The sequence below is a fragment of the Sander lucioperca genome, chromosome 12, assembly GCF_008315115.2.
Source record: "Sander lucioperca isolate FBNREF2018 chromosome 12, SLUC_FBN_1.2, whole genome shotgun sequence".
NCBI lineage: Eukaryota > Metazoa > Chordata > Actinopteri > Perciformes > Percidae > Sander > Sander lucioperca.
This window is the reverse complement of record NC_050184.1, coordinates 33,739,767-33,753,465: the sequence shown is the minus strand read 5'-3', so window position 1 is coordinate 33,753,465 and position 13,699 is coordinate 33,739,767. Positions and strand designations below refer to the sequence as shown.

The 13,699-nt window shown below is 39.5% G+C and overlaps 1 protein-coding gene across 15 annotated transcripts in view; it reads left to right on the top strand.

The window, feature by feature from the left end:
• hspg2 (heparan sulfate proteoglycan 2) overlaps positions 1-7,327 on the top strand; it is a 121,087-nt gene extending 113,760 nt beyond the window's left edge. For 11 of the 15 annotated variants that reach the window (XM_036008544.1, XM_031290583.2, XM_036008547.1 and 8 more), the window contains 9 exons: positions 429-551; positions 940-996; positions 2,508-2,583; positions 3,430-3,508; positions 3,929-3,976; positions 4,354-4,424; positions 4,529-4,612; positions 5,511-5,614; positions 7,018-7,327. In XM_036008544.1, coding sequence (XP_035864437.1) covers positions 429-551; positions 940-996; positions 2,508-2,583; positions 3,430-3,508; positions 3,929-3,976; positions 4,354-4,424; positions 4,529-4,612; positions 5,511-5,614; positions 7,018-7,190 — 815 coding nt within the window. In that variant the 3' untranslated portion in view covers positions 7,191-7,327. The remainder of the gene's footprint in view (positions 1-428; positions 552-939; positions 997-2,507; positions 2,584-3,429; positions 3,509-3,928; positions 3,977-4,353; positions 4,425-4,528; positions 4,613-5,510; positions 5,615-7,017) is intronic. The other 4 variants (XM_031290584.2, XM_031290589.2, XM_036008543.1 and 1 more) reach the window with 3 other exon arrangements.
• Positions 7,328-13,699: the final 6,372 nt, after the last annotated feature.

Here is a 13,699-nt window from a genome sequence, read left to right as displayed (position 1 = left end):
GGTAAAGTAAAAAGAAATTGCTATTTCTATAACACTAACAAGGCTCAAAATAGCACCACACTTCCACAGTAGCATAATGAGGGTCCCTACATGTAAACCCAAGCATTGAGAACTTTGTAAGTGTACAGACAGTTTATTAAAAATATAGTTTATAAAGACAGTACTGTTCGCCTATACAGGCAGGCGCCATCTTGGGAAAACCGCCATGACCAGTCGAACCACGAACGCTGTGCAACCAGTAACCAGTAACATAGCTGAAGTTCAAAATAAAAACTATTAATCTTAAAAATTGGTCAAATCTACCCCTCCCACCCCAAAAAAAAGAGTATTTTCCATGTATTATCTCCAAACCCTATGAACTCGCCCTGCCTATGGTATGAACCAACAACCTTTCACCCCTGATGCATAACTGGTATGTAACCCCGCAGGTGAGCGTTGTGAGGTGGTGAAAGACGTGTGCCAGAGCAACCTTCAATGCCAGAATGGCGGCAGCTGCGTCGCCGGCCAGTGTGTGTGTGCGCCTGGCCACACAGGCCTGAACTGCGAAGAAAGTAAGTATTGACTAGCTACACAACCATGTAATCCAAATATGACATTAAAATCAAAGAAATAGCAGAACATGTGAAGAAAAATGAATTAATTGTATTGTTAATTTATAATTCTACAATTTCAGTAGCAGAATCTTTCTAAAAGCAGTTCTGAAAACAAATATCCAAAGCACTGGCCCCAGTACAGCACGTTACTTACTGCATACCCCTCATCCCATAGACAAAGATATTGGTCATCAAAGCCGAAAGACTAGACATACAACCAGTATATGAGCCCATATGACTCACATTCTTCACAGTATGAAGCCCTTCTAACATCAGACAGTTCACTCCCTTACTGATTACGTATGTCTTACCCCTGCACTCTCATGGCTATATCCTGCACACACAGGCCAGGTCTCCAGCTTCCCCAAGGCCCTGAGGAATTTGGAAAGTAGCGAGTCGAATGGTACAGTATCTCAATATTCAGTCTGCCTGACACCAATGTGACTAACAGGGACTCATCTAACCCTGACGGGCCCCGCGTCCCTTCCAAGCTCAACCCGAACTGTCTATTGCCTAACACATGTTTCACGCATACCAAACTTGCGTCTGTACTCAGCTGGCAACTGAGGCTCTCATCCCATTTGAAAGTTGGGAGAGGGGAATTCTGCATCTATACTAAAAGGTAACAGGATGGTAGACTGTAGTTGGGGAGATCAACTGATTTGTGCTGCCTGTTTTTTGGACCCAAAATGGAAATGTGGAATTCCCCTTGTTTTTCTTTTTCCCCCTATCATCATGTCAGTGCCTGTAAGATGGTTACTCACAACATAAACACTCGTCTCCTTCCGTCTACTTCAAGAATGCCCGTCTGTACTTCAAGAAAATACACAAGAATACTTGTTTTTCTCTCTGAAACTGTCTAAGTCAGAACCTTAAATTTGCGCTGTTACTAACAACTCCAAACATGTCTGTTGAAAGCCCAGTGTGATGGTGTGTGGGTGAGATGAGATGTACGGTATTTCAAACATATTCTGTGCTTAATGTGATATTTGTGCATGGACCCGTGGCGAGTTGGGTTTGATTTTCTGTGAAAGGTCAGAGATGGTGGAGAGTGTGAGGAATGGCGAATAGCTTGCTCATGTGTTGGTGAGGAGTTGTCATGGACTGTCATGAGTTTGCATCATGGAGCCTGGTTTAGTCATGCTAAAGATTGTTGTTTTTTTTGGTTTTGGAATTGCAGTATTTGCATATAGAAGTGAGACAATGTGGCATTTGAGAGAAGAAGCAACATTATCTTCCCTTTACAAATGAAAAGGTGAATTCCTAAGCATTAGCACACCCAATTTCTCGTTTCTATACACCCAGAGTATGTGCTTAAGGTGGCTATTGTTAGCTAACTGTAGCAAACTAAAAAAGATATGGCATTGTAACTGAGTCACTTTGCTGACTTTATAAATGTATTTATTTGTGCTACTGCCACGCTATATTTTAGCAGCATTTTAGCTGTAAAACAAGAAGTAAACATACCTTGTTTATTACATGTATCTCTGACTCGTTAAAACATAGAGTAGCTAATTCAGTAATATCAGCTACGCAGCACTATCTATCTAAAATTTGCTTACATTAGCTGACATTAGTCAGGCTGTAGCAGCAATATTTATTTAACCGAGAATGGGTGCGTTTTTATTGCTTGTGAGTTAAACTTTTCAAAAGTTATCAAAAGGACAGACTATGTATTTTCTTCTTTTAAAAGTTGCTTTAAACACCACCAACAAATAAAATACTTTGCTAAGTGATTTCAGTGAAGAGATACCTCTTTGTTTATAACTGCCAGATCTAACCAAGCCTGTCTTAACAGGGTTTCTTCCATGCTTTCGCCACTGGAGGGCACCATAACAGTGAGAATGAAAGTTCACAGCAGCTTTGCTATTATTTGAATATCATTTTGATGTGTATTTACTGTATTATTTCTAGATTCACCTTATCAGTATGCAGCTCATTTCCACGGTGATGGATACGTTGCCCTTCCCAGATCCATTTTTCCAAGAAGGTAACTGTACTGTGCTTTTCTACACTATTTTACACTCACAGATGTATTATAGAAGTTGATGTTACAATGCATCATGGGTAAAATTATTATTTTTTTGTGATCCTATTTATATTTAAAACAAACAAAACAGGATATAAAGATTATTTGGAGTGTAGAAGACAAAGAACAAACGGTAACATTTTACTTGAAGGTATCTACATAAGAGTGACATGACACTGTCATGAACACATGACACTGTCATGACACATGACACTGTCATGAACACATGACACTGTCATGACACATGCACCTTAACTCTAACTCTAACCCTAACCCATAATGTTTATGACATGTTCATGACAGTGTCATGTCACTCTTATGTAGATACCTTCAAGTAAAGTGTAACCAAACAAACAAACAAACAAAACAAAACAAAAAGAGAATCCTAATATATGAAAGATGCTAACAACATACAATAGTATTTAAAATAAAATAAAAAAATAAATTGACACAGAAGGAGGATAGCATGAACAAGACCAGATAGCACACTAGACACAGTAAGCTACATACCCCACAATTTTTTTCCCATAATCGAGTAGCCCTAATGTGGATACAATGACTAAGTGGGTAAAGGCCAATAATAGAACAGCTAGAACAGTCTGGTAAGTTCAGGAAATGACATCACTTTACTGTAATGCAGCCTTTAAAACCAGGAAAAGACAACACTTGTGTCATGATGCAATATTACTCTATCCAAAGTTTAAGACGATATCTGGCCTCATATATCAATATCGATACAATATCGATATATTGCCCAGCCCTACATTGTGATATGCCAAGTGAGTTTTTTTTTTTTTTTTTTTTTAGTGCCCATGACTCGCCAGAGACCATCGAACTGGAGATCAACACAAGCTCCTCTGAGGGGCTGATCTTGTGGCAGGGAGTGGTAAGTCCTGTTCCCATCTTGAGACGTATTTATACTGTAGGACTGACCCATGGCTTAATCCAAATCTTAAACCTGATACTCACATCCTTCCCCTCCACCTTCTCATCCTCACCCTAACTTCGCTGCTGCACTTGAGCACTCTTAATCATCACCATTACCTAATCTGTAAAGCAGTGATGCTCGTTTATGTTCTCCTACCATTCAGGGAGTCATTTCTTTTTTTTAACTTACGTGTCCACAATAATATATCCCTTACACAATACTGCATTTTGTCTTTCATTTCAGTGTTTACTGTCTCAATCGTACTTGTGCCACTGAGGCTGTGACATTGTTGGGCATGTTGGCTGCTAGCCCGGCTCTTATCTCACACCACTAAATAAATGCATGTTGCTTCTCTAACTTACCCTCCATTTTCCTCAGGAGACCAAAGGCGCACGCAATTTGCGAAAGGTGCATGCTAGTAAAAAGGTATCCACTCAAACACAAGACACTCCTCATTCATGTTTGCATGTTTCATAATATGTGCTTTACATTCAAATGTGTACAGTCGATGCTGATGATGTATGAGATACTTCTGGGAGAAACACATCATTTGAAATGTCATTTGAGTGTCTGTGTTCGGTTTGCACAATGTGCATGATGGCTTCTATTGTCACTGTTATTTTGCATGGAAGGTTTTATCACACTTCTACAAATACTGTTTGGATCAATCTGTCTGCATTGCCTCATGTTTGCTGTTAAAACAGTTGGTGTGGAAAATTACTACAGGGCAGCTGCTCAGTGGTTCTCAGTATTCAATCACACAGCACCCTCTTCCTCTGCTGACTAAACACATTTATTTTCAGGAACCTGGAGAAAACGGCAAAGGCAAGGACTTCATTAGCCTTGGGCTGCAGAATGGACATCTTGTTTTCAGGTGACTCAGCCCTGTGACCCTGTACTTCTGTTGACATCTTGATGAGTTTTATTTTCAGCTCATATAAATGTTGTAGTAATGCTGACAATTTGTATGATATCCAGATACCAGTTGGGCAGCGGAGAGGCAGAAATCTTGTCCCAGAGGTCCATTAATGATGGGAGATGGCATAAGGTCACAGCAGTCAGGTATGTTTGCATATTATAAGGGATGCACATATACCAGTATCGGGTCTGAAACTGTGCTCATGTACTCGTACTTATACTCATAAAACTACTCTGATGCCGCCCCAGATACCACATCATGCGTCACTGCTTGTGACACTAGTTAGCACTACACTTGGCAGCAGAAAGCGTCAAACTACCGTTGGCTAATAGTTTGCTTAAACGCGGTTAAAAATCTGAGTGTGGCTGCATTTCATTCAAAAAGGTTCAAACACCGGGACGTGCAACAGTCTGTAACATTAGCTAAAGACATAGCATAGCTTACCGGTTGCCTGCAGATTCACTTTTCCAGACACCATGACCACTGAGATGATGGAGAAACAACAGAACTGCTAAACCATGCTTCCCTGAAGTGTGGCAACATTTAGCATTCCCTGTGAGTTATGTAAACAAACCACGAACGATAAAGCATGTGGGCACCAACTATATATATTGTACATACAACATGTACAAACTAACCATTAGAAATGAGTGCTCTTTTTTTAAGAACAACAAAGGCATGATTTTCACTGGAACCAATTACTGGAACTCAAGAAAGTTTGTTCAAACTGATTTAGCTAACAGTAGTAAAATTACTAATAGGCTACTAATTACAATGGCTAAAAACACAAAACAAATTCAAACATTTAAAACTATCAGCTTTGAAAAATGTTCACCCATGCTATGTATAGGCTAACTCATGTTTTCTGGTCATATAAATAGCCCAGTGATACATTTGGACCTCACTAATGTTTTCTGTATTTTTGTTGATGATAATGTACCAGCTTTATTAGCTATTATCAATATATCAACTGGTTTGTCTGTGCATCTGCAGTGCTTTATTGAGTTGTGTTTGATTCCTGATGTTCCTATTTTCATGCAGAACTGGAAAAGATGGATACATCCAGATTGATGGAGGAGCCGTGCTACATGGACAGTCTAAAGGCAAAAGCCTCATGGTCAACACTAAAGGCAATTTATACCTTGGTGAGTGGATTGAAAGTATGGAGGCCTGGAACTGGAACAAATCTAGTGAAAGATTAACAGACAAGTCATAGAGCTGAAAACATTAGTAAATAATATTTTTGGTTAATAAAGAATAAAAATGTGTGAAATGAATGTGAAAAAATTTAAAGCTTTATACTTTTCCTTTTAATAGTTTGTTAAAGAAAATCGCGTGGCTAGCTAACTTACACGAAAACACTGGTGGCTAAACACACCAAGCCAGGCTTTTCAGCTAGCTGAGGCTAGCTTTCTTTATACAACTACTGCTGCACACTGCTCACAGTGTAACCTCTTGTAACAGCTAAAGCATTTTGGCCTGCAAGCTAACACTAACAAAGTTAGCTAGCTAATGCTACTTGGAGGGTCAGAGATACAAATTTTCTGTCTTTTGTAACATTATTATTATTATTATTATTATTATTATTATTATATTATTATTAGCATTCTCTTTATCTTCGAGTGCATGTCTTTTGTCTTCATCAACAACCTCCATTAGTCCACCTGCATTAGTGAGTTTAGCTTCCAGTGTTTTTAGTTTGGCCAGCTATCCACACAGTTAAGCTAGCAATGCTCTTGATTGCTCCACTAATGTTACACATTTTACTATATTTTGACAGTTTTGTTGCTCCATTTAAAAGAGTTGCAGAATTTGAAAATGTAACCCCTTACTTAATTTTCTGTAGTACTTTAGTAATGTAGGTAATTTAGGGTCAGTTAGCATTAGCTGTATAAGACCAAAAACTTTCTCAAAGCTGCTTTGTGGATCCAAATAGAGCTCAACAGTTTTGTCCTTAAGTAAAAATCCCATGGATTTTCTCCTCAAGGATTTCGATTATTAGTCATTATGTCTAAACAATCCAAGGTAGACTGACCACGAGCTACGAGGATGTGAAACGAAAGTGTATGCTCCTGTAGAAGCTAGAAGTCCGTATGAAATCAACCTTGTTTTAAGAAAAACATGTTTTATTCGCGATGTTATGAAGAAATGCTACACTACCCACAATCCTAAGGGCAACAGCAGCATCTCTGATTGGTGGAACTCGTGGTTACCTGTTTATTACGGCACCCGCGAACAGCTAGAGCGAGCTGCTACCATTGAAGTCTATGGTAGTTTCCAGTCTTGTACCTTTGCCTTTTTCCCGTTTTCAAAATGTTCTTTTGCGCCAAATCAAATGTTTTATGGTCACGATTCAACTCAGAGCTGGTTGCCTTGGTCCTAGGCTTAAAACTCTTTATATAAGCATTTCATGAAACGTCAATGGAGATGTTAAATGGTGAAAATCACTTCCGGAACCAGAGCCATTAAAATATGCACTGTTGAGCTCTATGTCCAAAGAGGAACCTCAACACTGGTTGCTTACTATATGTGTGTTCTCATGTGACAGGCGGAGCCCCAGACATGTCTGCTATGACAGGAGGGAAGTTTTTGTCTGGAATGACGGGCTGCGTGAGGAACCTGGCACTAATGAACGCCCGGCCGGGACAGCAGCCAGCCCAGGCCATCGACCTGCAAACCTACGCAGCCCACGGCATCAACGTGCAGCCATGCTCTTCATAGATCGCAGCACACACACAAACACACAAACACACAAACACACATGTACACACACACAGAGACTATGAAGTCATGTCAGACACACACAGCAGACTCACACAGAGAGACTTGGTGCTTTGCTGCTACCAAAAAAAACAAAACAAGATGACACAACAGGATATGTTTCTCTGTGTGCAGTTAAACCAAAAAAGAGAAAAAAATGAAACAATATTAAAAAGTCTTCTCTTCCTCGGTGTTGTATTGTCAATGAAGGACTATTAACACAGGAGAACCAGTACAGTTTACATACTTCCAGCAGTAGTTTTAGCCATGAGAAGAGTAAGAGTAAAACATATTAGGCCTTCTACGATGGGTCAGATCCTATGGAGTTGGAGATGTTTTTACAGCACTGAAGTTTTATTTATATACATATGAATATATATATATATATTATATTTGTGGGGGAAAACATGCAAACTAACCATAACTGCTCTTCAACTTTCCTAGAGTTTATTCTGGGTTATAATACTGTGTGTCCATGGCTTTTTATAGGCCTAACTGTATTAATACTTAAAGATGTTTAGGCCTTCTTTCTTCACTTCTGTAGAGGAACCTTTTTTTTTTTTTGCGCGCGCGCGCGCGCCCGCGAGCATGCTTACAGTCTTTTGCAAATTGTTGGGAGAGGAGCGCACACGGTCACATGCAGCATCAATACACAACTCAGGTCGTCGAATACAAATTAATAACCGCAGATGTTACATGTACTGCCGCTTTAACATGGCAGATTTTTTTGCTTTGCAAGTCATTCACAGCGCTGTTGTGTCTTCTGTGGCTGTATTCGTTTTGTTTTTATGAAAAAGAAACATTGGTGCTAACGTCAGACATGAAGATACATCACAACGTCGCATGGTTATCTGTCTGTCACATGTAGAGAGGTGTTTTTTTTAGTAATTTGGTTACTTAGATTAAGAAAACGATGTTAAACAGTATACACTAGTGTCACATTTGTTGATATGCATGGCATTTGAGGTTGATTTTTTTTTTAAAGAATATGGCATGGTTTGTTGCCTCCGCAGCCTTATTTGATTGAGTAGATCTCATAAAAACAGTTTTAAAAAGCTGAAAAGGGTGTATTTTTTTATGTGTGGTTGTTGAAGATATTGTTTTATATGTAATAAATATCTGCCAGACAGGTAGATATCTATAGAGAATGAGTGTGACTGCTAGTAAATTTGTTGGTTATGTATGTCCTCAGCCCACTTCCATTTATCGCAGGTCACTCTACTTTAAGCCCCAGTATGGAGTCGTGTGTGTGTGTGTGTGTGTGTGTGTGTGTGTGTGTGTGTGTGTGTGTGTGTGTGTGTGTGTGTGTGTGTGTGTGTGTGTGCGTGCGTGCGTGCGTGCGTGCGTGCGCGCGTGCGTGCGTGTCGGTGTCATTATCCATATCCTCAGGAGGAGGGTCAACCCAGAATTGCCTCACGATGTTACTCGACTTTCAGATTTGGTAGCTTTAGCAACAATTCAGTAAGCTTTGAAACTCTCAAGGCTCTGTGGTTTTCTCTGCAGAAGGAGATTTCTGTGCAGCAGACGGCAGTAGGACACAGTTGGGATAGTGTTTGGTCATGTGGGAATGCAGTGGAAGCCTCCTGCAGGTGCTGTGACCAGTCGTGTAGCTCTAATAAAGCATGCTTGCCCACCTTTAGTCGACCACACCACAAAACCACAACGGCCCGATCACTTTGGGGGTTCACAAACCTGTTTTCTCTTATTTGTAAGCTTAAAATATATGTATTAATATCGTAAAAATGAGCACTATCCTTCTACTTAGAATTGCCTCATTTTTATTTATTTCATGTTTTTTGTTTTTCTTCTCTTTTTCATCGCTTTTGTTTCATGGCTTTATTCTGCTGTTTTCTTAGAGCCATCACAACTTGCTACTTTCTTTCCTCTGGTTATTGTGTATTGCCTCCCACATCCCCTTGTTTTTCCCCTTATGTTTGAGTTTGAATCCAGCCCCTCCGGGAAGTTCTTCACAAATCCCCAAAAATATTTCCTTAAAGGGATAATATGTGCCAGACTGTAACTGCCTGATCAAATGGTTGGATACTGGTGTTATTATTCACTAAAAAAAAAAAAAAAAGTCTTAGGCTCCAAATGGAACAAAATGGTTGTTTATCTACACAGAAAGTTGTCATCATGTTTGTTCAGATATGAACATTGTAAAGAGCCACTGCTGTGGTCCAGGTTTAGGACACTGAAGCAGAGAATGATGGTGTGTGTGCCCCTTGTTGGGTGCCTTTTGTGTATCTGCTCTTAAACTGGATTTCATATAGATATACTGTACACTCTCGCTGCCAAACTTCCACTGCTTTTTGGTTGTTTTTAGGCCATTGCAAAATATAAAAGGTGCACTTTTGGTAATGATGGAATATTTTTTTTGAAATTTGTTTCACTTTTGAATAGCAGAAAAAGGGGAGAACTGAACTGACTAAATGACTGAAAGTGTAACAGATGAAATATTGTCCATGTCAGGACAACCTGACTGCTCCATTTCCAATGTTGAAAAGACGCTCCCCTTGCCCTTGGTGTTTCTTAATTAAAAACAAAATTCATGTGCTATTTGTAATCTTGCGAGTTGTCTTTTTTTCACCTCTGTATTGCTGTGTTCCGCTTTAAGCTGGGTGGTTTCTTTAGATGAAGCATTCTTGCTTCAAATCACTTCATTGTTCCCAAATAATCCATTTTACAGGTAAGAATAAAGGTCAGGCCAGTCCCTGAGGAGATGCCAATTACACAGGCTATTAAGAAAGTTAAGCTCCAATGTTCCCTATTAGAGGTTACACCCTAATCAGGTTTCTAAAATAAACCTTTCCCTTTGGAGCAGTCAACTAATCTTACAGAGTCTACTGCATTTATTTGTGAAATTGCCTTGGAGAGGAGGGGGTGTTGTGCATTTTACTGCCTGTATAAATAATATTGATGCCACTCTCATGTATGTGTATGAAGCCACCGTCGGCAGTCAGTTAGCTTATCTTAGCATAAAGGCTGGAAGCACAGGGTTAACCTGACTTTGTTGGACTATTTCTTGGCTAGAAGCAGTCTTTGCTGGTTGCCTAGCATCCTCACAATGACAACAGGAAGTGGCCAAGGTTTAGTCAGGCACATAATCTCCTTAAAGCCACACCACATTGGTTTTTGTGCAGATGAAACCGATGAAACAGACAAGATATAACATGTTAAGTAGTGAGTTTAAGAGGAGATGGGCATATTTTGTTACCTTTAGACAGAGCCAGTCTTTATGCTAAGCTAAGTTAGCCTGCTGCTGGTTGTAACATCTTAGCAGCACACAACCAACAGTTTGATTAAGAACAATTTCATTACTTCTCAAGTAAAATCTTGAGATTGCCTGGAGAAAGTGATTTCTAAAAGTGTCACTGAGAAGGCCCAAGTGACATTAATAAAAAAAACTGTATTCAAGAGTTGTGCAAGTTGTTAATTAATTGCACAAGGAACAAAAGAAAATTTGTACATGGAGCCTATATCTCTGCCCAGGGGGAAGAGGAGTGGGTGGTTAGAGCTTGACAATATTGACCGTGCCTTCTGCAAAACTTATCTGTCAAAGATCTTTGTTAGAGAGAGCTGCTGTATTCCTATTATCTTGCTGGCCTCTGTAACAATTTTTGTTTTGTACTGTAAGATTCCCATAAAATGAAATAAGTGCTGTCAAACGATTAAAATATTTCATCACGATTAATCGCATTAATGTCATAGTTAACTTGCAATTAATCACAATTAATCACACATTTTTATCTATTCTAAATGTCCCTTGATTTCTTTTTGGCATACTGTTAGTGTTCAATTTCACACCAACATTCTCACTTGGAGCAAATAATCTCTCACACAATGTAACGGCTTTGACGAGGGGGCGGAGAATTCGCATCAGCTGTGTGCTTGGCCATCAAGTGGTATTTCAGACTGGACGTGCTGCGATGATAGCTCAGTCTTGTCAATGGAACCATTTGGCAACTTTTTAAAAGTAAACTTTCCATTCAGAATCTTATTGGCATCCATTTCGGCATCTCGCGCTCGCCATCCACTCAAAACATAACGTTAGCCTACTACTCTTTGGCCCGCTGACAAGCCCAAACAAGTGTGTGCGGCGTGCCTGTTATTTTGTTTCCCGTCTAGCTAGATCCGGTGTGGTGTTGTAGTTTTTCTAACGTTACTAGTTGTTGCAACAGCATGTGAAAAAAACTACAAAGTTTGCTAGGTCAAAAAGAACGTTAATCCCGCGATAAAGAAATTGACGCCGTTAAAATGGGTTTGCGTTAACGCCGTTAATAACACGTTTAACTGACAGCACTAAATGAAATCAAACAAAAAGTTAAAATGGACTCAATATAAGGTCTGTTTATAAGTAAGTAAGTACAGTTTATTTATATAGCATTTACACAGACAGAGTCACAAAGTGTTTCAGAGGCAAAATAAATACATACATTAAAACAAATCAATAATCATGAAAAGCACTATAAATACAGTCAACAATGTGGCTAAATGAACGCCTGACTAAAAAGCTGTGTCTTTAGCTGCTTTTTTAAAGATTTCAACAGATGCCGTCACACTTAAAACATGTGGCAAAGCGTTCTACAGTGTAGGATTGTTTCAAAAGCTCTGTCACCTTTAGTTTTCAGCTTAATACGAGAAACAGCGAGTACGCCCTGATCTGAGGACCTCAAAGATCTGCTGACAACATAAGTGTGCAGCAGATCACTAATGTAAGCTGGTGCCTGACCATTGATGGCTCTCTGTGTGACTACAACAATTTTGAACTGGATCCTCAATTGAACCGGTAGCCAATGCAAAGAGGCCAGTATATGTAGAACAAAACCATCAGAGTCTTGTCCATATTAAAACCTAAACTTTCATCACGGGACTTCAGCGCGAGACTAGAGCTAGCCTTCAGTAACGCTATCACTGTGCAAGCCACAGGCATCATTTGGACCGTTTCCATGTAGCATAGTCATTGATATGGTCATAACCACTACAGTGCTCAATTACCTATTTTTGAGGGGGAAATAAACTTCAAGTTTTTGTCACAAAGGCATGACCTCCGTCATCAACTCTTCTGGGCTTTCGGTGAAGCGACCGATGGAAAAAGAGGTAGGTGACAGTACAAACTTTGAATTTCAATGGTTTCGTCACAATGTCTGAGTTGATAACACATCTTGTTGTCACGTAAGGGCCCTGTTCATGTTGCACAGAAATTTTAATTGCATTTTGTGTCTGTTAAGAGGCACAAAGGTACTCTTTAGAACATGCCCCCACAACTGACATTTTAGCTAACTGGGAGCTCTGGCCATTAGCTGCAGCAGCTCCAGTTTGCTAGCACCGATTTTAGTTTTTTTTTTTTCCTATCGACAGTACTCGGATACATCTAGTGATTAAGATTCAGGTAAAAATCGTCCGGATTTCTCCTTTAAGTCTGCGCAGGAGTGCCCCTTTAATCATTTGCTTAATGTATATTTCGCAGATATGATGCTACGAGTAGCAGTGCGTGCGTGAATGCTGAGCATGCTGGAGGAAAATGCTGTCAAGACTACAACCGCCTCACATGCCCACTGGCTTTCTGCTCAGTGTGATACCTTTCAGTGGTTAACATTTTATTTAGGGGATTTCCTGTTGGTGCAACATGTGTATGCCATGTCATCAACCTATATCATATTAAATAAGTGTTGCTGCATAGTGTGTTGTGTCTTAGTGTTCCTCATTTAGTAAGACAATTTATTCTCATTGCAAATAACCTAGTGTCTCCTCAGGACCTTGAAGAAGAAAGCAAACACATAGTCATGTAGCAGAGTGTTCTTTTTACAATGTTAATAAATGTATGTTGTCAAGAAATGAAAAGACTGTCATATCATTTGCCTCATGGGGTTACGCCTGGTTCAGGCTTCACACATCTTTGAATGAGTAGGCCACTTCCTCGGAAACAGGATGTCTGTGGGTTCGTCATAATCACGGTTGCATCATGTTTATTCATGCTGTGCCATTCATGGAAACTACTAACTTTCCAGATGCAGATTTCAGAGAGCAGAATTGTTGTTGAATAACATCTGAGTATCAACAGTCAACAAGTGAACATCCAGCCTTGTGGATGACACAAGAAAAACGAGGAGTCATGTGGTTACTGTAAGCATGGGGTTATTACCCATTCATAGAGGACTGTTTTGAGGGCAAAACACTAGCAACAGCAAAAAATTCTATAAATAAACGAAAGCCTACCAAGTAGCGTTCTACTATTGGTCAGAGTAGTAAAATAAATAACTAAAAGTTCTATTGAAGGGGTCAACCCACTGGTCAATTGCCATCATCCTATCAGATACAGTTGGCTACTGCTATCAGTTAATTAGGGACAATAAAGCCACAGTGGTGCATCACAGTGAAATAAATAGCCTACAATATTAATATTGCATATTTTGAAGAAGTTTTGATGTCAGCAACATTTTTTGCATATTCATGAATACCTAGTCTATATA